This window comes from Lampetra fluviatilis, chromosome 37 (assembly GCF_964198595.1).
Source record: "Lampetra fluviatilis chromosome 37, kcLamFluv1.1, whole genome shotgun sequence".
Lineage (NCBI taxonomy): Eukaryota > Metazoa > Chordata > Hyperoartia > Petromyzontiformes > Petromyzontidae > Lampetra > Lampetra fluviatilis.
The window spans coordinates 11,648,393-11,668,327 of record NC_136311.1 but is presented as its reverse complement, the minus strand read 5'-3'; the positions used below and the strand labels follow the sequence as shown (position 1 = coordinate 11,668,327).

At 58.7% G+C, this 19,935-nt stretch overlaps 1 protein-coding gene across 1 annotated transcript; it reads right to left on the bottom strand.

Annotated features, from left to right (window-relative positions):
- Positions 1 to 2,865: 2,865 nt before the first annotated feature.
- On the bottom strand, positions 2,866 to 13,930 carry LOC144945470 (uncharacterized). Its single transcript, XM_078873989.1, has 4 exons — positions 12,973 to 13,930; positions 4,171 to 7,696; positions 3,405 to 3,846; positions 2,866 to 3,146 (listed from the first exon to the last, which is right to left on the bottom strand). The coding sequence occupies exons 2-4, from the start codon at positions 7,510 to 7,512 to the stop codon at positions 2,866 to 2,868; spliced, it is 4,065 nt and encodes a 1,354-aa protein (XP_078730115.1). The 5' UTR covers positions 7,513 to 7,696; positions 12,973 to 13,930.
- Positions 13,931 to 19,935: the final 6,005 nt, after the last annotated feature.

Here is a 19,935-nt window from a genome sequence, read left to right as displayed (position 1 = left end):
TGTATACGTGTGTGTGAGTTCTTAGTGGCGTAAGCTACCTCGTTTAATTTTAAATCAGGTAACTGGACACCCGGTCTGGAGCGGGGGGGGGGGGAAGTGGGGGGGGGGAAGTGGGGGGGGGGACGTCCCCCCCTCCCCTCTCCGCACCGCTATGGACCCGGAGGGTGAAGGTTCATGGTGGTGAGTGTTTGGTGATAATGGATCAGGGTGAGGGTTCATGGTGGTGAGTGTTTGGTGATAATGGATCAGGGTGAGGGTTCATGGTGGTGAGTGTTTGGTGATAATGGATCAGGGTGAGGGTCCATGGTGGTGAGTGTTTGGTGATAATGGATCAGGGTGAGGGTTCATGGTGGTGAGTGTTTGGTGATAATGGATCAGGGTGAGGGTTCATGGTGGTGAGTGTTTGGTGATAATGGATCAGGGTGAGGGTTCATGGTGGTGAGTGTTTGGTGATAATGGATCAGGGTGAGGGTCCATGGTGGTGAGTGTTTGGTGATAATGGATCAGGGTGAGGGTTCATGGTGGTGAGTGTTTGGTGATAATGGATCAGGGTGAGGGTTCATGGTGGTGAGTGTTTGGTGATAATGGATCAGGGTGAGGGTTCATGGTGGTGAGTGTTTGGTGATAATGGATCAGGGTGAGGGTCCATGGTGGTGAGTGTTTGGTGATAATGGATCAGGGTGAGGGTTCATGGTGGTGAGTGTTTGGTGATAATGGATCAGGGTGAGGGTTCATGGTGGTGAGTGTTTGGTGATAATGGATCAGGGTGAGGGTCCATGGTGGTGAGTGTTTGGTGATAATGGATCAGGGTGAGGGTTCATGGTGGTGAGTGTTTGGTGATAATGGATCAGGGTGAGGGTCCATGGTGGTGAGTGGTTGGAGATAGTGAACGTCACGTGGGGTCATCAGCGCCGTGATCTCGGCAGTGAACTTGATGGACCACGGCGCTGTCCGGGTCAAGGGAGTGTCTCAGTGCGTGCGCCCCTCCCCCATGGAGACCCGTAGACTCGGATAGAGACCCACAGACTCACAGAGATACCCATAGACTCACATAGAGACCCGTAGACTCGCAAAAACACACGTAGACTCGCATGGAGACCTGTAGACTCAGATAGAGACCCATGGTCTCAGAGTCCCATATACTCACAGAGACCCACAGACTCACACAGAGACCCATAGACTTCGAGACCCATATACTCAGAGACCCATAGACTAACACAGAGCCTCATAAACTCAGAGGCCCATAGACTCAGAGACCCATATACTCAGAGAGCCATAGACTAACACAGAGCCTCATAAACTCAGAGGCCCATAGACTCAGAGGCCCATAGACTCAGAGCCTCATAGACTCAGAGACCCATAGACTCAGAGCCCCATAGACTCCGAGGCCCATAGACTCAGAGGCCCATAGACTCAGAGGCCCATAGACTCAGAGGCCCATAGACTCAGAGGCCCATAGACTCAGAGCCTCAGACTCAGAAGCCCATAGACTCAGAGGCCCATAGACTCAGAGACCCATAGACTCAGAGCCTCATAGACTCAGAGGCCCATAGACTCCGAGGCCCATAGACTCAGAGCCTCATGGACTCAGAGGCCCATAGACTCAGAGCCTCATAGACTCCGAGGCCCATAGACTCACACAGAGGCCTATAGACTCAGAGCCTCATAGACTCAGAGCCTCATAGACTCAGAGGCCCATAGACTCAGAGCCTCATAGACTCCGAGGCCCATAGACTCACACAGAGGCCTATAGACTCAGAGCCTCATAGACTCAGAGCCCCATAGACTCCGAGGCCCATAGACTCAGAGCCTCATGGCCAAACGTCCCAATGTCCCAGCAGCCATCTTGGCGACGAGGCTCGAAGCGCAGTGAGGCCTCCACGCGTCACTGGTGTCACTCGGTAAAGTCAAAACCCGCACGCGCGTGTGTGTGTGTAGGTGTGCGCGTATGTGTGTAGGTGTATGCACACGTGTGTGTGTGTAGGTGTGTGTGTGTGCACACGTGTGTGTAGGTGTGCGCGTGTATGTGTAAGTGTATGCACACGTGTGTGTGTAGGTGTGTGTGTGTGCACACGTGTGTGTGTAGGTGTATGCACACGTGTGTGTGTGTAGGTGTGTGTGCACACGTGTGTGTAGGTGTGTGTGTGTGTAGGTGTATGCACACGTGTGTGTGTAGGTGTGTGTGTGTGCACACGTGTGTGTAGGTGTGCGCGCACGTGTGTCTTTGTGTCGGTGTACCCATGTGTGTGTGTGTGTAGGTGTGCGTGTGTGTGTAGGTGTGCGTGTGTGTGTAGGTGTGCGCGTGTGTGTGTGTGCGCACACGTGTGTGTGTGTAGGTGTGTGTGTGTGCACACGTGTGTGTGGGTGTGTGTGTGTGCACAGTGTGTGTAGGTGTGTGTGTGTGCACACGTGTGTCTTTGTGTTGGTGTACCCATGTGTTTGTGGTGTCGGCACGTGTCGGGGCAAGCCTACGTGCTATAAATGTCCACGTGACGACGACGACGACGATGATGATGATAAGCCACTTCGTTGAGCTGTCATTTGTGATGGGTGTCCGCGTGTGGGTACACACGTGTTATAGATACACGCGTGTGGGTACACACGTGTTATAGATACACGCGTGTGGGTGCATGTGTGTAGATGCGTGTGTGTGGGTACACACGTGTTATAGATACACGTGTGTGGTAGCACGCGTGTTATAGATACACGTGTGTGTTTTCGGGTACACACGTGTAATGGATACACGTGTGTGGATACACACGTGTTATAGATACACGTGTGTGTGAGGTAGCACGCGTGTTATAGATACACGTGTGTGTGTGTGGTAGCACGCGTGTGGGTGCGCACACGCGTGCATTGCAGCCGTCACTCACCGTCGGCCGAACTTCCTTGACTCCCGAATCCTCCGCAGTGCATGCCGGGCACCGGGTGCCAACCCAGGCCGCCCGAGGTGGCCAGCGAGCCCTTGTCAGCCGCGTGGACGAACCACGGCGAGCCGCCGCCGCCGCCACCCCCGCCGCCACCGACTCCGGGCGTGGACGAGGAGGACGAGGGACAGGAGGAGGAGGACGAGGACGAGGACGAAGAGTTGGATGACGAGGACATCGCGACGTCTTGAGGAGGCTGCAGGTGGTGGTCTGATGGGGCTGAGGTCTCCAGCACGGACGACGCGTACACTCTCCTCGTGTGCTGCTGCTGTAGCGTTAGGTGATGTCCCTGCTGCTGCTGCGTGTGATGATGATGGAGTTGATGATGCTGCTGCTGCTGCAGTTGATGCTGATGTTGGAGAAGCTGCTGATGATGATGATGCTGGTGATGCTGCTGCTGCTGATGCTGCTGCTGCTGCTGCTGTAGAAGAACGTCATTCGACTGAACTCGAATTTGCCCCGACGATTGCTGCTCACCTGGTGAGCTCATCCCCATCTCGGCCGAGTGAGGAGGACCACCGCCCACGCCGCCGGCGGACGACGACGACGACGATTGCGGCGGGAGAGGAGGCGGTGGGGGAGGAAGGGCAGAAGAAGATGACGATGCCGACAATGACGACGCTCCGGCAGAAGCACCGGCGGCGGCGGGAGCAGCAGCAGGAGGAGGAGGAGCGCCGCCGGGAGGGCCTCCGCCCGGCGGTGGCGGCTGCCCCCCCGCTGCCAGCGCCACGGAGGAGATGACGCCGTCGATGGCGCCGGGGTCCGGGCAGAACTCGAGGAGGGGCGAGGCGTCGCTGGGCGGCGACAGGCTCTGGATGCCGCTGTCGAGGGACGCCAGCAGCAGGTCGCTCTGCTTGTCCCCCAGCGCCGGCAGGTCCGGGTGGCCCGAGGCCCAGCCGCCGGGGGACGAGGTGCAGGCCTCCGGGCCGGGCGCCGCCGCCGCCGACGCGGCCGGCGGCGGCGGCGGCGGAGCCGCTGACGACGACGACGACGCCGCAGACTGCGTGATCTGGGAGGACGTTGAAGCGGACGAATCGCCGCCACCACCGCCCCCGCCACGAGGAGTCGCCGTGTTTCTGAGACCCGGACTGCAATTCTGTGACGCCGGTGTCGATGTGACTGCGGCTGCCGCCGTTGAAGTTGTGGCTACGGTACCAGCAGCGCCGCCGCCGTGACTGATGATGTTGTTGTTGTTGTTTTTCCTTCGGCCACGACCCCTGCCTCTCCCTCTCCCCGTGGTCACGATCTCGGATCCTCCTCTTCCGGACGACGTCCCGATTCCACCGCCACCACCGCCACCACCACCGCCGCCACCACCGCCGCCACCACCACCGCCGCCACCACCGCCGCCACCACCAGCAGCAGCAGCAAGTGTCGCTGGAGCTCGCTCACCGGGCGAGGAGAGAACTCCACCGCCGGCGTCCCCGTGGTGAGTGGGCGGCGTGTGAGCGTTGCCGGCGCCCTCCTGCTGGTGAGCCGCCGTCGGGGTCGTGGCGGTGCCACCGTGAGCCGGAGACTCGGTCTCCACGGCGCACGACAGCGGCCCAAAGTCTCCGCCGAGGGCCTCCTGGTCTCCTCTGCCTTTCCCATCGCCCGACGGCGTCCCTCCGCCACCGCCGCCGCCGCCGCCACCGGCCTGCTGCTGCTGCTGCTGCTGCTGCCGCTTGCCGTAGGTGACGTTGAGGCTGGGCGCCCCGAGGCTGGCGATCATGTTCTGGCACGCCGTGGACAGAGCGGCCAGGCAGCTCTGCCCGAAAGACGACGACATTGCACCTCCTCCTCCTGCCGCTCCACCACCTCCACCCGCTCCTCCGCCCGCCGCCGCTCCGCCTCCGTTGCCGCCGTTGCCGGCGATCGCCGCGGCGTCCTTGCCGCCGGCGTCCCCGAGCGCCAGCGCCCCCAGGGCGAGCGTGCCGCCAAACTTGCCGCCGGTGGGCGCGGCGTGCGGCACGGCCCTGCAGCCGTGCGGCGCCATCGCCACGCCGGCCTGCGCGCCCGGGTAGCACGCGCCGCCCTGCTGCTGCTGCTGCTGCATATTCCTTAAGTGCGGCGAGCCGCGCAGCATTGCAAACTCAAGCTGCTGCTGTTGCTGCTGTTGCTGCTGGTGGTGGTGGTGATGGTGATGTTGCTGATGTTGTTGTTGTTGATGTTGTTGTTGGTGGTGGTGATGGTGTGCCGCGTACAGGCTGGGACTCATCTTGCTGGGGATGCACATCTCACTGTGCATCATCGCCGACAGGGGCCCCATCTGTGGCATGAACTGCTGCTGCTGTAGCTGCTGCTGCTGATGCTGTTGCATGCGGAGGCTCTCCAGACTCAGCTGACCGCAGCGGCTGCTCTGCATTTGTTGTTCCAGCTGCTGCTGCTGCTGCCCAAAGTGGAGGTTGGACAGGCCTGCCGGTAAGACAGACCCCCCAAGCAGCTGATGCTGCTGCTGCTGTTGCTGCTGCTGCTGCTGAGCATACAGCTGCTGCTGCTGAATGGAGTCGCACACAACGCCACCGATAGCGCCTCCGCCATTGCCGCCGCCGCCGTTGTTACCCACGCCGGCGCCTCCGTGCACTCCGGCTTTGGCCGATTCGGCCAAGAGCAGCTTCCCCTTGCGGGGCAGCATGTCGCTGGGCAGGGGCCACGGCCGGCCCTGGAAGCCGTGCTGGGTCAGCCCGTTGACGTTGTTGACGTTGTTGACGTTGTTGTTGTTGATGTTGTTGTTGTTGTGCTGCGCCTGCTGCTCCGGAAGCGACGACGCCGCCGCCGCCGCGGGCGGCTGAGGAGGTGCAGGAGGTGCAGCAGGCGGAGGAGGAGGGGTGAGCGTCGGGTAGACGGCGCCGCAGTGAGCGCCGGCCGTGCCGCTCGCCAGCTTCTGCTTGCGGAAACCGAAACCCAGCCCAGAAGCAGCAGCCGCAGCCGCCTGCTGCTGCTGCTGGTGGTGCTGAGAGTGTGGATGTTGAGGATGCTGCTGCTGCTGCTGATGGTGAGGGTGATGGTGGGCCGAAGGACTTAAGCGCGCCGGGAATGCGGAGTGAGAAAGGGGCGGCACAGCCTCGCCGTACGCCAAAGGCTGCTGCTGCTGATGGTGTTGGTGGTGGTGAGGGTGGTGGGGAGGGTGGTGGTGAGCCGGGTGGTGAGCCGGGTGGTGAGGTGACGGCGCCACCCCCGAGGCGAGCCACGGGCCCTGCTCCCCGACAACGCCGTGCGGGTAGAACTCCGAGCGTGCCCTTTTGGCTGCATGTCCAAAATGCTGCTGCTGCTGCTGCAAGTGCATGTGTTGCTGCTGCTGCTGCTGCTGTTGACTCTGCTGCTGCTGCGGGTATTCGGTGAGGTGCGTGTGTAACGCGTCCACACCTCCCCTGGGCGGGTGGTACAGGCCCCCCACGCCGCCCCGCATCCTCAGCGCGCTGTGAGGAGCAGGCGGCCCCCCCCGCTCGTACTGCACCAGCTGCTGGTGCAGCAGCGGCGCCCGGCTGGGAGCTCCGAAGAGATACGAGGACGACTCCTGCTGCTGCTGCGTATTTTGGTGAAGTGCATTCAACTGCTGCTGCTGCTGATGTTCGTAGGCGGTCACATCAGTCCAAGCGGCCGCGGGAATCATCTCCCTACCGCCACCGCCGGCGCCACCGCCGGCGCCACCGCCTCCTCCTCCTCCTCCTGCCACCGATGACGTGGAGCTCACCGGAGCGTTGGCCGCAGCAGCGGCGGCGGCGGCGGCGGCAGCAGCAGCAGCAGCAGCCGCCGCTGCCTTGCCCTTCCGGGGCCTGCCCCTGCCCTGGGTGGGAGGCGCGGGGGCAGCCGGGGCCGCGGGGAAATGCCCTTGGCCATCGTTCATGTCAAAGGCGGGAGGTGGCGGTTGCTGCTGCTGCTGTTGCTGCTGTTGCTGCTGCTGCTGCTGCTGTTGCTGCTGCTGCTGTTGTTGCTGCTGCTGCTGCTGCTGCAGCTGCAGCTCTGCAGGACCCACGGTGGCACCGGGACCAGGGCCCTGAGCCTGGTTCGCGGCCGGGCCCGGGGTCGAACCGGGCCCCGGGAAGGCCGGCGCGACGGAGATGGAGCCAAACTCGTCGTAGACGGAGGATTCGTGGGGGAATGCCGCGCCGTAGCCGCCCGGCTGCGCCCCGCCCCTGGAAAACAGCAGGCCCTGCTGCTGCTGTTGCTGCTGCTGTTGCTGCTGCTGTTGCTCAGTAAGACCCCCTTCAAAAGCGTTCATTATGGGTTCATAATGGTCACCGATAGCCGACATGTACCCCGAAAACAGCGGCCCCTGCTGCTGCTGCGGCTGCTGCGGCTGCGGCTGGATCCCAAAATATTCAGCGTTGACGCAGGAAGTGGCGGGCATGGAGGCGAACTCGTAGCCACCGGGGTTGGGGGCGGCCAGGGGGCTCGGGTACGAATCTGCCGGCAGCCGCCCCCCCTCGCCCATCGCCCATGCGTGCTGCTGCTGCTGTTGTTGTTGCTGCTGCTGTTGTTGTTGTTGATGCTGCTGCTGCTGTTGTTGTTGGATGCCGATGTACTCGGTGCCGTGTGGCTGGCCATGGTGAACCCAGGCCTCGTGAGGGCTGGGGCCCAACGTCCACGAATCGGCGACGCTCATTTTTCTCTCCCCCTGGGCGCCGGCGCTGCCACTCGCAGGCGACTCTCAAAGCGGACGCAGGCCCCGCAGGGCCCGGACGACGACGAGGAGGATGGCGCTGCTGCTACTGCTGCTGCTGCTGTTGCTGATGCTGTTGTTGATGCTGCTGCTGCTACTGCCGCGGGCCCTGGCCACCATGCTGAGGCTACGGGCGCGCACACACACACATACATACTACAACAACAACAACAACCGCCATTCGCCACTAAGTGGCGGTGACGTCACCACGACGCTTGTGCCAGGCCATGTGCACCTTGAGGCCACGTGAAGTGTCGAACGCCCGCTGGCAGGAGGTCACGGGGCAGACCCAGCAGGTGCCACGGGTCGACTGACCGAGATGACGGAGATGACTGGCTGATGCACCACCTGTGCCCCCTACTGTGCCAACTTGCTGTGCTTTAGCCACAGGGGCACACCGCTCGTTGTTGTGAGCGTCGCTCCTCCGCCCTCCGTTGTTGTTGGAGGGCGACTGCCTCCAACTGCCCAGTAGCGTCCTTCACGAGCCTCCTCCACAGAGGCCGATCTTGACACCGCTGGTACCAGTCATCGGCAAGTCCACTCAGCTCCACGTCCTCCTGTACCACATCACTTCATCTCTTCTCTAGCCCGTGCCGCGCCCGTTTAGCCCCCTCGATCCGGCCGAACAAAAGCTGTCTGGGCATGCGGTGGCTGGGCATGCGGGCTGCATGACCCAGCCAATGCAGCCTTGCCTGCCGGAGGAGCTCACCAATGAGACTTTTCCCAGATCTTTCAAGGATTTGTGAGCTCCTCACACAATCCAGCCTGGTTAAACCCAGGATGGATCGTAGGCAGGCCAGCCTAAATGTTTCCAACCGGCGAAGATGCTCCATTAGGGGGGTCCACGTTTCACAAGCGTAGAGAAGGGAGGGAATGACTGTGGCCGAGAAGACCTGAAGCTTCGAGCAGAGCGACAGACCAGGTAGCTTCCACACAGCCTTACGCAACCGATGAAAAGATATTGCCGCTCGACTGATTCGGAGTGAGACCTCTGCTGTTAAACTGGAGCTGGTCATAAGCACACTGCCCAGGTATGGGAAACTCTCCACTCTCTCCGATGGTACAAAATACCCAAGCAGGTGCTTAGTTTTGGTGGGGCTGATGGTAAGGCCCCACCTCTTAGTGGCACGCTCCAGTCTCAGCAGCAGCGTCTCCAACTCTTCTTCTGAATGAGCAGCTATTACCAAATCATCGGCATACATAACGTGGTTGACCAATAGGGAGCCATCCCTTGATCGCACCCGGGCGTCGATCAGCCTCCCATTATATGTGTACCAAATGGAAATTCCCCCGGTACAGCTATTGAAGGCTTCACGAACTACGCGGTCAAAATACATGTTAAATAATGTGGGAGCCAGAGGACATCCCTGTCGCACCCCAAGGTGTACAGGGAAAGGCTCTGACTCCCGGCCACGTAGTTTTACCCGGGCCCGCTCACCATCATGAAGGTCCTTAATGATCGTGAGCAGAGGGTCAGGGACTCCGAAAGCACGAAGAACCCAGAGCCCAGGCCTACTGATGGTATCATAGGCCTTGACCAGGTCAATAAAGCAGAGATGTAGGTCTTGTAGGAATTCCCTATACCTCTGCTGTAGCAGACGGACAGAAAATATGGCATTTGTGCAGGACCGCCCTTTCCTGAAACCGCATTGGGGCTCCGCAAGCCTCTCCTCAGCGTGCCTAGCAAGGCGATGTTGAATAATCCTTGCCAGGACCTTTCCCGGCACACTGAGGAGTGAGATGCCCCTGTAGTTTTTACAGTCTGTGCGGTCCCCCTTCTTAAAGAGGGGGACCACCAGGGCATCCTTCCAATCCTGCGGAACCCGTCCAGTGGTCCAGACTGTTGTTATGATGTCATATAGGGCAGTCTGTGCACAAACGCCACCCTCCCTCAGCATTTTGCTTGGGAGATAATCTCAGACTCACACACACATACACACGCACACACACACATACACACACACACGCACACACACACACGCACACACACACACGCGCACACACATACACATACACACATACATACATACACACATACACACGCACACACATACACACACACATACACACACATACACACATACACACACACACACATACACACACACATACACACACATACACACACAACGTGCGTGCGTCTTCAATGGCTCACGCTGCTGCTGGTGCACATGGCCTGCCACGGAATCAACTCGACAGAGTGAAAGTCTCTACAGCCACCAGCCTCTCTCTCTCTTACCTCTCGCTCGCTCTCTCTCCGTCTCTGTGTGTGTCTCTGTGTGTGTGTCTCTCTCTCTCTTACCTCTCGCTCTGTCTCTCTCTATGTCTCTGTGTATGTCTCTCTGTGTGTGTCTCTGTGTCTCTCTCTGTCTCTCTCTCCGTCTCTGTGTATGTCTCTGTGCGTGGATCTGTGTCTCTCTGTGAGTCTCTCTGTGTCTCTCTGTCGCACAGAGCGGGTGACTATTTGGGGTTAACCGCTGCCCCCCCCCCTCGCTCTCAGCACGTGAAGCGGCTGCTGCTGCTGCTGCTTCTCGGAGAAACCCCCACACCGCGCGTGGGGCTCGGGGGGGGGGAGCAGGGGGTGGGGGGGGTGGGAGCAGGGGTGGGTGGGAGCAGGGGTGGGTGGGGGGTGGGAGCAGGGGTGGGTGGGTGGGGGTGGTGGGAGCGGAGGTAGGAGCAGGGGGGGTGGGAGCAGGGGTGGGGGGGTGGGAGCAGGGGTGGGTGGGAGCAGGGGTGGGTGGGGGGTGGGAGCAGGGGTGCGTGGGTGGGGGTGGTGGGAGCGGAGGTAGGAGCAGGGGGGGTGGGAGCAGGGGTGGGGGGGTGGGAGCAGGGGTGGGGGGGTGGGAGCAGGGGTGCGTGGGTGGGGGTGGTGGGAGCGGAGGTGGGAGCAGGGGGGGTGGGAGCAGAAATCTCCGCGGTTCAGAATCTCCGGCCACAGCAGCAGCAGCGAAGTGCCCCCCGCCCCCCGCCCCCCGCCCCCCCGCGCCAGGGCTGGTTGTTCGTCTCCCACGACACAACGCGGCGAGACGTCGTCCCGCGCCGCTCGGTGTCGTTTGAGACGAAACTAAAACAAAGTTGTCGCTTCGTTGCTGCTGCTGCTGCTGTTGTTGTTGTTGTTTGTGGTGACATTCTCACGGCGAGCACGTGGTGTGGAATTCACGTTCCGGGGGGGGGGGGCAGCACACACTCACACACACAAAGACAAGACACACGCACACAGACACAAACAAAGATCCCCGTGTAGCCTGAACAGACTGTAGGGGCAAGTGCTGTTAGCGAGCACCTATGAAGGCCGGAACGGTACACGAGGGGGTGGGTGGACAGCACCACGCCCGACCACCTTTGTCTCCCCAGTGGTGATGTTTACACGAGTCGAGTCACCCACGAGTCGAGTCACCCACGAGTCGAGTCACCCACGAGTTGAGTCACCCACAAGTCGAGTCACGAGTCGAGTCACCCACGAGTCGAGTCACCCACAAGTCGAGTCACCCACGAGTCGAGTCACCCACGAGTCGAGTCACCCACGAGTTGAGTCACGAGTCGAATCACCCACGAGTCGAGTCACCCACGAGTTGAGTCACCCACAAGTTGAGTCACCCACGAGTTGAGTCACCCACAAGTGCCGCTACCGGTCGAGGCACGAAGCGACTTTGACCAAAGACAAAGCTCCCCCAGCCCTGGCCACGCTTTTCGTGGTGGGCCAAGTGCTGCCGGCGCTGTGGCACACGAGGGGGACTGGGTGGCCCACACTACGAGTACACACACACAGGTACACACACACACAGGTACACACACACACACAGGTACACACACACGGGTACACACACAGGCACACACACACACAGGCACACACACACACACAACAAAGACAACGACAAAGATCCCCCGTATAGCCTTAACAGTCTGTAGGGGCAAGTGCTGTTAGCGAGCACCTATGAAGGCCGGCACTGCACACGAGGGGGTGGGTGGCCAGCACCACGCCCGACCGCCTTTGTCTCCCCAGTGGCGATGTTTACACACCGCACCGGGTACTCATTTGAGGCTGAGTCGACCTAGGGGAGACCCAGGACCGGTTCAGATAATCGTCACTGGTGTTGGCCGTGAGCGGGAATCGAACCCGTGTCGCCAGGTTCATAGCGCAGCGCGCTAACCGCTACACACACACGGGTACACACACACAGGTACACACACACACGGGTACACACACAGGTACACACACACACGGGTACACACACACACACGGGTACACACACACAACGGTCACACACACACACACACGTGTACACACACACGGTCACACACACACACACACGGTCACACACACACACGAGTACACACACGGGTACACACACACACGGGTACACACACGGGTACACACACACACACGGGTATACACACACACAGGCACACACACACACGGTACACACACACACACGGGTACACACACACGGGTACACACACACGGGTACACACACATACACGGGTACACACACATACACGGTCACACACACATACACGGTCACACACACACACGGGTACACACACACACGGGTACACACACACGGGTACACACACATACACGGTCACACACACACACGGGTACACACACACGGGTACACACACACACGGGTACACACACACACGGGTACACACACACGGGTACACACACACACGGGTACACACACACACACGGGTACACACACACACGGGTACACACACACACGGGTACACACACACACGGGTACACACACACACGGGTACACACACACACACGGGTACACACACACACACGGGCACACACACACACGGGCACACACACACACGGGTACACACACACACACACACGGGTACACACACACACACAGGTACACACACACACACGGGCACACACACACACGGGCACACACACACACGGGTACACACACACGGGCACACACACAAACACACGGGTACACACACACGCACGGGTACACACACACACACGGGTACACACACACACGGGTACACACACACAGACACGCACACTCTGGCGAGATGTACACAGACACACGCACAGGCAGGCGGTACACGCGCCCGGGCAGTCACAACAAAGACGGCGCAATAGGCACACAGACACGCACTGACACGACCTGACAGATACACACACACGCGTGCACACACACACGCACACACACACGTGGACACACACACACGTGCACACACACGCACGTGCGCACACACGCGCGTGCACGCACACACGTGCACACACGTGCACGCACACACGTGCACGCACGCACGTGGACACACGCACGTGGACACACACGCGCACACACATACGTGCACACACGTGCACACACACGCACACACGTGCACACACGTGCACACACACGTGCACGTCAATCGCACAAGGGGGCGCGCACTCACGTGTGCGCGCGCGCGTGGTTCGAGTTGTCCGCGGCCTCGTGCATCGTCGCCGCCACCACCACCACCATCGTCGTCGTGGAGATTTAAAAACAAAAGAGGTGAAATGTAACGAATCTTTAGCATCCAACTTGTCCGTGCGAGTCGGGGGCCGCGCTAGGGCGAGGCGGTGTGAGCGGCGGGTGGACGGTGGGACGGGTGGGCAGGGTGAGAGGTAACAGGTGAGAGGCAGGTAAAGAGGTAACAGGTAAAGAGGTAAAGAAAGAGGGAAGAGGTAACAGGTGAGAGAGGTAAGAGGCAGGGTCAGAGGCAGGTAAGAGAGGTAACAGGGTATGGGACAAGGTAAGAGAGGCAAGGGACAGGTAACACAGGTGAGAGAGGCAAGGGGCAGGGTAAGTCCTCTCCGGAGGTGCACCGAGGAGGTAGAATCCACGTGGCTGCTGCTGCTGCTGCTCAAGTCGACGTCCACTCCCCCCGCCCATGCGGTCGCTCCTCGCGAGTTCCCCGGTCACATCCTTCAACTACTGACGCCTTCGTGGCCACCACGTGCTGCTGCTGCTGGTGCTGGTTGTTGTTGTTGTGGTTATCCCGAGTCCACGCCGTCTCTCTCCACCGCTCTCCCCGCGTGTCTCTTTCTCTCTCTGCCTCTCCCCGCGTGTCTCTCTCTCTCTGCCTCTCCCAGTGAGTCAGGGAGATGAGGAAGGAGGGTCGAGAGAGAGAAGCCGCACGGACTCCGAAGCAGACGCGACCATCACCACCATCATCACCATCATCATCACAAAGCGCTTCATTTCCTCCATCATTGTGAGCATCACCACCATCACCACCATCACCACCAGCGGCACGCTCCTCTGTCGGCAGTCGAGATGAAGACGACGATGGCGAGTTGTCTTCACCGAATCTCCCTCGGGTCGTCTGTGTCTCGCATCTCTCCTCCTCCTCACTCGCTCGCTCTCCTCGCTCGCTCCCTCTCCTCACTCGCTCGCTCGCTCTCCCTTCCCCTCTCCTCCTCCTCCTCGCTCGCTTCTCTCACTCGGCGCCCGTCCGCGTGGCCCGGCGCGCCAACTTGAGAGTCGCCGCTCGCTCACACCGCGACCGCCGCCGCGGTGCCTCTCGACTTGTCGAGGAATGCGGCTCGGAGAGTGGCGGCCTCCTCCTCCTCGTCCTCCTCCTCCTCGTGCCCTGAACACTCCTCCCGGCTCAGCCGCCAGACTAAGCCACGACGCGATGCGGCCGCTTCCACTGCAGGCAGCGTGCGCGTCGCCTGTGTGCGCGACGGACTGCCTGTGCGTGTGTGTCACCTGTGTGCGTGTGTCACCTGTGTGCGTGTGCGTCGCCTGCGTGCGTGTGTGCAGACGCACGCTGCCTGTGTGTGTGTGTGCAGGCGTTGCGCACTGACACCGCTGGCGTGAACAACTCCCCGCGTGTGCCGTGCAGCACAGCCGAGACGTGGGGGGGGAGGGTGTGCGTGTGTGGTGCGTGGTGGGAGGGGTGGGAGGGGTGGGTGGGAGGTGGTGGGGGGTAGAGGAGGAGCAAGGGAGAGTGTGTGTGTGTGGGAAAGTGTGTGTGTATGTGTGGGAGAGTGTGTGTGTGTGTGGAATAGTGGGAGTGTGTGTGTGTGAGAGTGTGTGTGTGTGGCAGAGTGTGTGGGAGAGTGTGTGTGTGTGAGTGTGTGTGTGAGAGTGTGTGTGTGTGGGAAAGTGTGTGTGTATGTGTGGGAGAGTGTGTGTGTGTGGAATAGTGGGAGTGTGTGTGTGTGAGAGTGTGTGTGTGTGGCAGAGTGTGTGGGAGAGTGTGTGTGTGAGTGTGTGTGTGTGGGAAAGTGTGTGTGTATGTGTGGGAGAGTGTGTGTGTGTGGAATAGTGGGAGTGTGTGTGTGTGAGAGTGTGTGTGTGTGGCAGAGTGTGTGGGAGAGTGTGTGTGTGAGTATGTGTGTGGGAGTGTGTGTGTGTGGCAGAGTGTGTGGGAGAGTGTGTGAGTGTGTGTGTGTGAGTGTGTGTGTGAGAGTGTGGGTGTGTGTTTGTGGCGGTGATCGCGATGCGCTACGAACCCGGCGACCCGAGTTGGATTCCAGGGCTCAGTGGGACTGGCGGCGATGATTATTGTCTGAGTGGGGGTCTGGGCCTCCCCTAGGTCGACTCAGCAAGGGCGCGTGAGCTGTGGAGGAGACGCGTGCGTGTGTGTAGGGGTGGCCTTCATTGGTGCTCGCGAACAACACTTGCCCGAGCTGCCTGCCAAAGGCTACACGGGGGATCTTTGTAGCGGTGGCAGTAGTCTCGGCGCGCTGCGCTACGAACGGTCATGGGCCTCCCCTAGGTTGACTCGGTCGCAAAATGTGTACCTGCTGCGATGTATAAAAATCGTCACTGGGAAGACAAAGGCGGCCGGCCGTGGTGCTTGCCACCACCCACCTCCCTCGTGTGCCCACGGTGCCGGCCTTCACAGTCCCGGCCTTCACAGGCACTGCTACTCGCTCACAGCACTTGCCCCAACAGTTCTGTTAAAGGCTACACGGGGGATCTTTGTCTTTGTTGTTAGGGGTGGCGGTGGGGGTATGAGATAGGAGAGTGCGATGGGGAGGGGAAGTGTGTGGGGGGTGTGGGGTGAGTGTGTGTGGGGTGTGTGGGGTGTCTGTGTGTGGGGTGTGTGTGGGGGGTATGTGTGTGTGTGGGGGTGGTGTGAGTGTGGGTGTCTGTGTGTGGGGTGAGTGTGTGTGTGTAGGGGGGTGTGGGGTGTGTGTGTGGTGTGTGTGTGGGATGTCTGTGTGTGGGGATGTGTGTGGAGCGGTGGCGCAGTGGTTAGCGCTACGCTGCGCTACTAAACCGGTGACCCACAGCAGTGACAATTATCTGAACCGGTCCTGGGCCTCCCCTGGGACGACTCAACCTCAACTGAGTACCTGGTGCGGTGTGTAGTAAACATCGCCACTGGGGAGACAAAGGCGGCCGGGCGTGGTGCTGGCCACCCAGCCCCTGGTGTGCTGTTCTGGCCTTAATAGGCGCTGCTACTCGCTAACAGCACTTGCCCCTACAGTGTGTGAAGGCTACACGGGGGAGCGTGTGTGTGAGAGATGGGGGAGTGTGTGTGTGGGGTGTGTGTGTGAGAGATGGGAGTGTGTGTGTGGGGTGTATGTGTGAGAGATGGGGGAGTGTGTGTGTGGGGTGTGTGTGTGAGAGATGGGTGTTTGTGTGTGTGGGGGTTGTGTGTAAGAGATGGGGGAGTGTGTGTGTGGGGTGTGTGTAAGAGATGGGGGAGTGTGTGTGTGTGGGGTGTGTGTGTGTGGGGTGTGGGGTGTGTAAGAGATGGGGGAGTGTGTGAGATGGGAGTGTGTGTGTGTGGGGTGTGTGTGTGTGTGTGATGGGGGAGTGTGTGTGTGAGAGATGGGGGAGTTTGTGTGTGAGAGATAGGAGTATGCGTGTGGAGTGTGTGTGTGATGGGGGAGTGTGTGTGTGTGGGGTGTGTGTGTGGGGTGTGTGTGTGAGAGATGGGAGTGTGTGTGTGGGGTGTATGTGTGAGAGATGGGGGAGTGTGTGTGTGGGGTGTGTGTGTGTGGGGGGGAGTGTGTGTGTGGAATGGGGAGGGGAGTGTTGCGGAGAGAAAAGGGAGTGTGAAGTGAAGAGGAGGGGGGGTGTAAGGGGGGGGGGTGTGGAAGAATGCTATCAGTGTGGGGAGTGTGTTGTGGCGAGGGAGGGTGTGTGTGTGTGATAGTGTGTGTGTGATGGTGTGTGTGTGAGATGGTGTGTGATGGTGTGTGTGTGTGATAGTGTGTGTGTGATGGTGTGTGTGTGAGATGGTGTGTGATGGTGTGTGTGTGTGATAGTGTGTGTGTGATGGTGTGTGTGTGTGATAGTGTGTGTGTGATGGTGTGTGTGTGAGATGGTGTGTGATGGTGTGTGTGTGTGATAGTGTGTGTGTGATGGTGTGTGTGTGAGATGGTGTGTGATGGTGTGTGTGTGATGGTGTGTGTGTGATGGTGTGTGTGTGATGGTGTGTGTGTGATGGTGTGTGTGTGATAGTGTGTGTGTGATGGTGTGTGTGTGAGATGGTGTGTGAGATGGTGTGTGATGGTGTGTGTGTGATGGTGTGTGTGTGTGTGATGGTGTGTGTGTGATGGTGTGTGTGTGATGGTGTGTGTGTGATGGTGTGTGTGTGATGGTGTGTGTGTGATGGTGTGTGTGTGATGGTGTGTGTGTGTGATGGTGTGTGTGTGATGGTGTGTGTGTGATGGTGTGTGTGTGATGGTGTGTGTGTGTGATGGTGTGTGTGTGTGATGGTGTGTGTGTGATAGTGTGTGTGTGATGGTGTGTGTGTGATGGTGTGTGTGTGATAGTGTGTGTGTGATGGTGTGTGTGTGAGATGGTGTGTGAGATGGTGTGTGATGGTGTGTGTGTGATGGTGTGTGTGTGTGTGATGGTGTGTGTGTGATGGTGTGTGTGTGATGGTGTGTGTGTGATGGTGTGTGTGTGATGGTGTGTGTGTGTGATGGTGTGTGTGTGATGGTGTGTGTGTGATGGTGTGTGTGTGATGGTGTGTGTGTGTGATGGTGTGTGTGTGATAGTGTGTGTGTGATGGTGTGTGTGTGATGGTGTGTGTGTGATGGTGTGTGTGTGATGGTGTGTGTGTGTGATGGTGTGTGTGTGATGGTGTGTGTGTGATAGTGTGTGTGTGATGGTGTGTGTGTGATGGTGTGTGTGTGTGATGGTGTGTGTGTGTGATGGTGTGTGTGATAGTGTGTGTGTGATGGTGTGTGTGTGATGGTGTGTGTGTGATGGTGTGTGTGTGTGTGATGGTGTGTGTGTGATGGTGTGTGTGTGATGGTGTGTGTGTGATGGTGTGTGTGTGTGTGATAGTGTGTGTGTGATGGTGTGTGTGTGAGATGGTGTGTGAGATGGTGTGTGATGGTGTGTGTGTGATGGTGTGTGTGTGATAGTGTGTGTGTGATGGTGTGTGTGTGATGGTGTGTGTGTGTGATGGTGTGTGTGTGTGATGGTGTGTGTGTGATAGTGTGTGTGTGATGGTGTGTGTGTGATGGTGTGTGTGTGATGGTGTGTGTGTGTGTGATGGTGTGTGTGTGATGGTGTGTGTGTGATGGTGTGTGTGTGATGGTGTGTGTGTGTGTGATAGTGTGTGTGTGATGGTGTGTGTGTGAGATGGTGTGTGAGATGGTGTGTGATGGTGTGTGTGTGATGGTGTGTGTGTGATGGTGTGTGTGTGATGGTGTGTGTGTGATGGTGTGTGTGTGTGTGATAGTGTGTGTGTGATGGTGTGTGTGTGAGATGGTGTGTGAGATGGTGTGTGATGGTGTGTGTGTGATGGTGTGTGTGTGATGGTGTGTGTGTGATGGTGTGTGTGTGTGATGGTGTGTGTGTGTGTGATAGTGTGTGTGTGATGGTGTGTGTGTGAGATGGTGTGTGATGGTGTGTGTGTGATGGTGTGTGTGTGATGGTGTGTGTGTGATGGTGTGTGATGGTGTGTGTGTGATGGTGTGTGTGTGATGGTGTGTGTGTGTGTGATAGTGTGTGTGTGATGGTGTGTGTGTGAGATGGTGTGTGATGGTGTGTGATGGTGTGTGTGTGATGGTGTGTGTGTGATGGTGTGTGTGTGATGGTGTGTGTGTGTGTGATAGTGTGTGTGTGATGGTGTGTGTGTGAGATGGTGTGTGATGGTGTGTGTATGATAGTGTGTGTGTGATGGTGTGTGTGTGAGATGGTGTGTGATGGTGTGTGTGTGATGGTGTGTGTGTGATGGTGTGTGTGTGATGGTGTGTGTGTGATGGTGTGTGTGTGATAGTGTGTGTGTGATGGTGTGTGTGTGATGGTGTGTGTGTGATGGTGTGTGTGTGATGGTGTGTGTGTGATGGTGTGTGTGTGTGTGTGGTGTGTGTGTGATGGTGTGTGATGGTGTGTGTGTGATGGTGTGTGTGTGATGGTGTGTGTGTGAGATGGTGTGTGAGATGGTGTGTGATGGTGTGTGTGTGATGGTGTGTGTGTGTGTGATGGTGTGTGTGTGATGGTGTGTGTGTGATGGTGTGTGTGTGATGGTGTGTGTGTGTGTGATGGTGTGTGTGTGATGGTGTGTGATGGTGTGTGATGGTGTGTGTGTGATGGTGTGTGTGTGATGGTGTGTGTGTGTGTGATGGTGTGTGTGTGATGGTGTGTGATGGTGTGTGTGTGATGGTGTGTGTGTGTGTGATGGTGTGTGTGTGATGGTGTGTGTGTGATGGTGTGTGTGTGATGGTGTGTGTGTGTGTGATGGTGTGTGTGTGATGGTGTGTGTGTGATGGTGTGTGTGTGATGGTGTGTGTGTGATGGTGTGTGTGTGATGGTGTGTGTGTGATGGTGTGTGTGTGATGGTGTGTGATGGTGTGTGTGTGATGGTGTGTGTGTGTGATGGTGTGTGATGGTGTGTGTGTGATGGGGAGCGGTTAGCGCCACGCTGCACTACGAATCCGGCGACCCGAGTTCGATTCCTGCTCACGGCCAACACCAAATTACGATTATCTGAACCGGTGCTGGGCTTCCCCTGGGGCGACTCAGCCTCAAATGAGTACCTGGTGCGATGTGTAAACATCGCCACTAGGGAGACAAAGGCGGTCGGGCGTGGTGCTGGCCACCCTCTCGTGTGCCGTGCCGGCCTTCATAGGTGCTGCTACTCGCTAACAGCACTTGCCCCAGCAGTCTAAGGCAACCCGCGGGATTTTTGTTTTGTATATGAGGGTGTGATGGAGTATGTGAGGGTATATATGTGATGGTGTGTGTGATGGTGTGTGTGTGTGATGGTGTGTGTGTGATGGTGTGTGTGTGATGGTGTGTGTGATGGTCATCGCCACTAGGGAGACAAAGGCGGTCGGGCGTGGTGCTGTCCACTCACCCCCTCGTGTCCCGTTCCGGCCTTCATAGGTGCTCGCTAACAGCACTTGCCCCTACAGTCTGTTAAGGCTATATGGAGGATCTTTGTCTTTTGTGT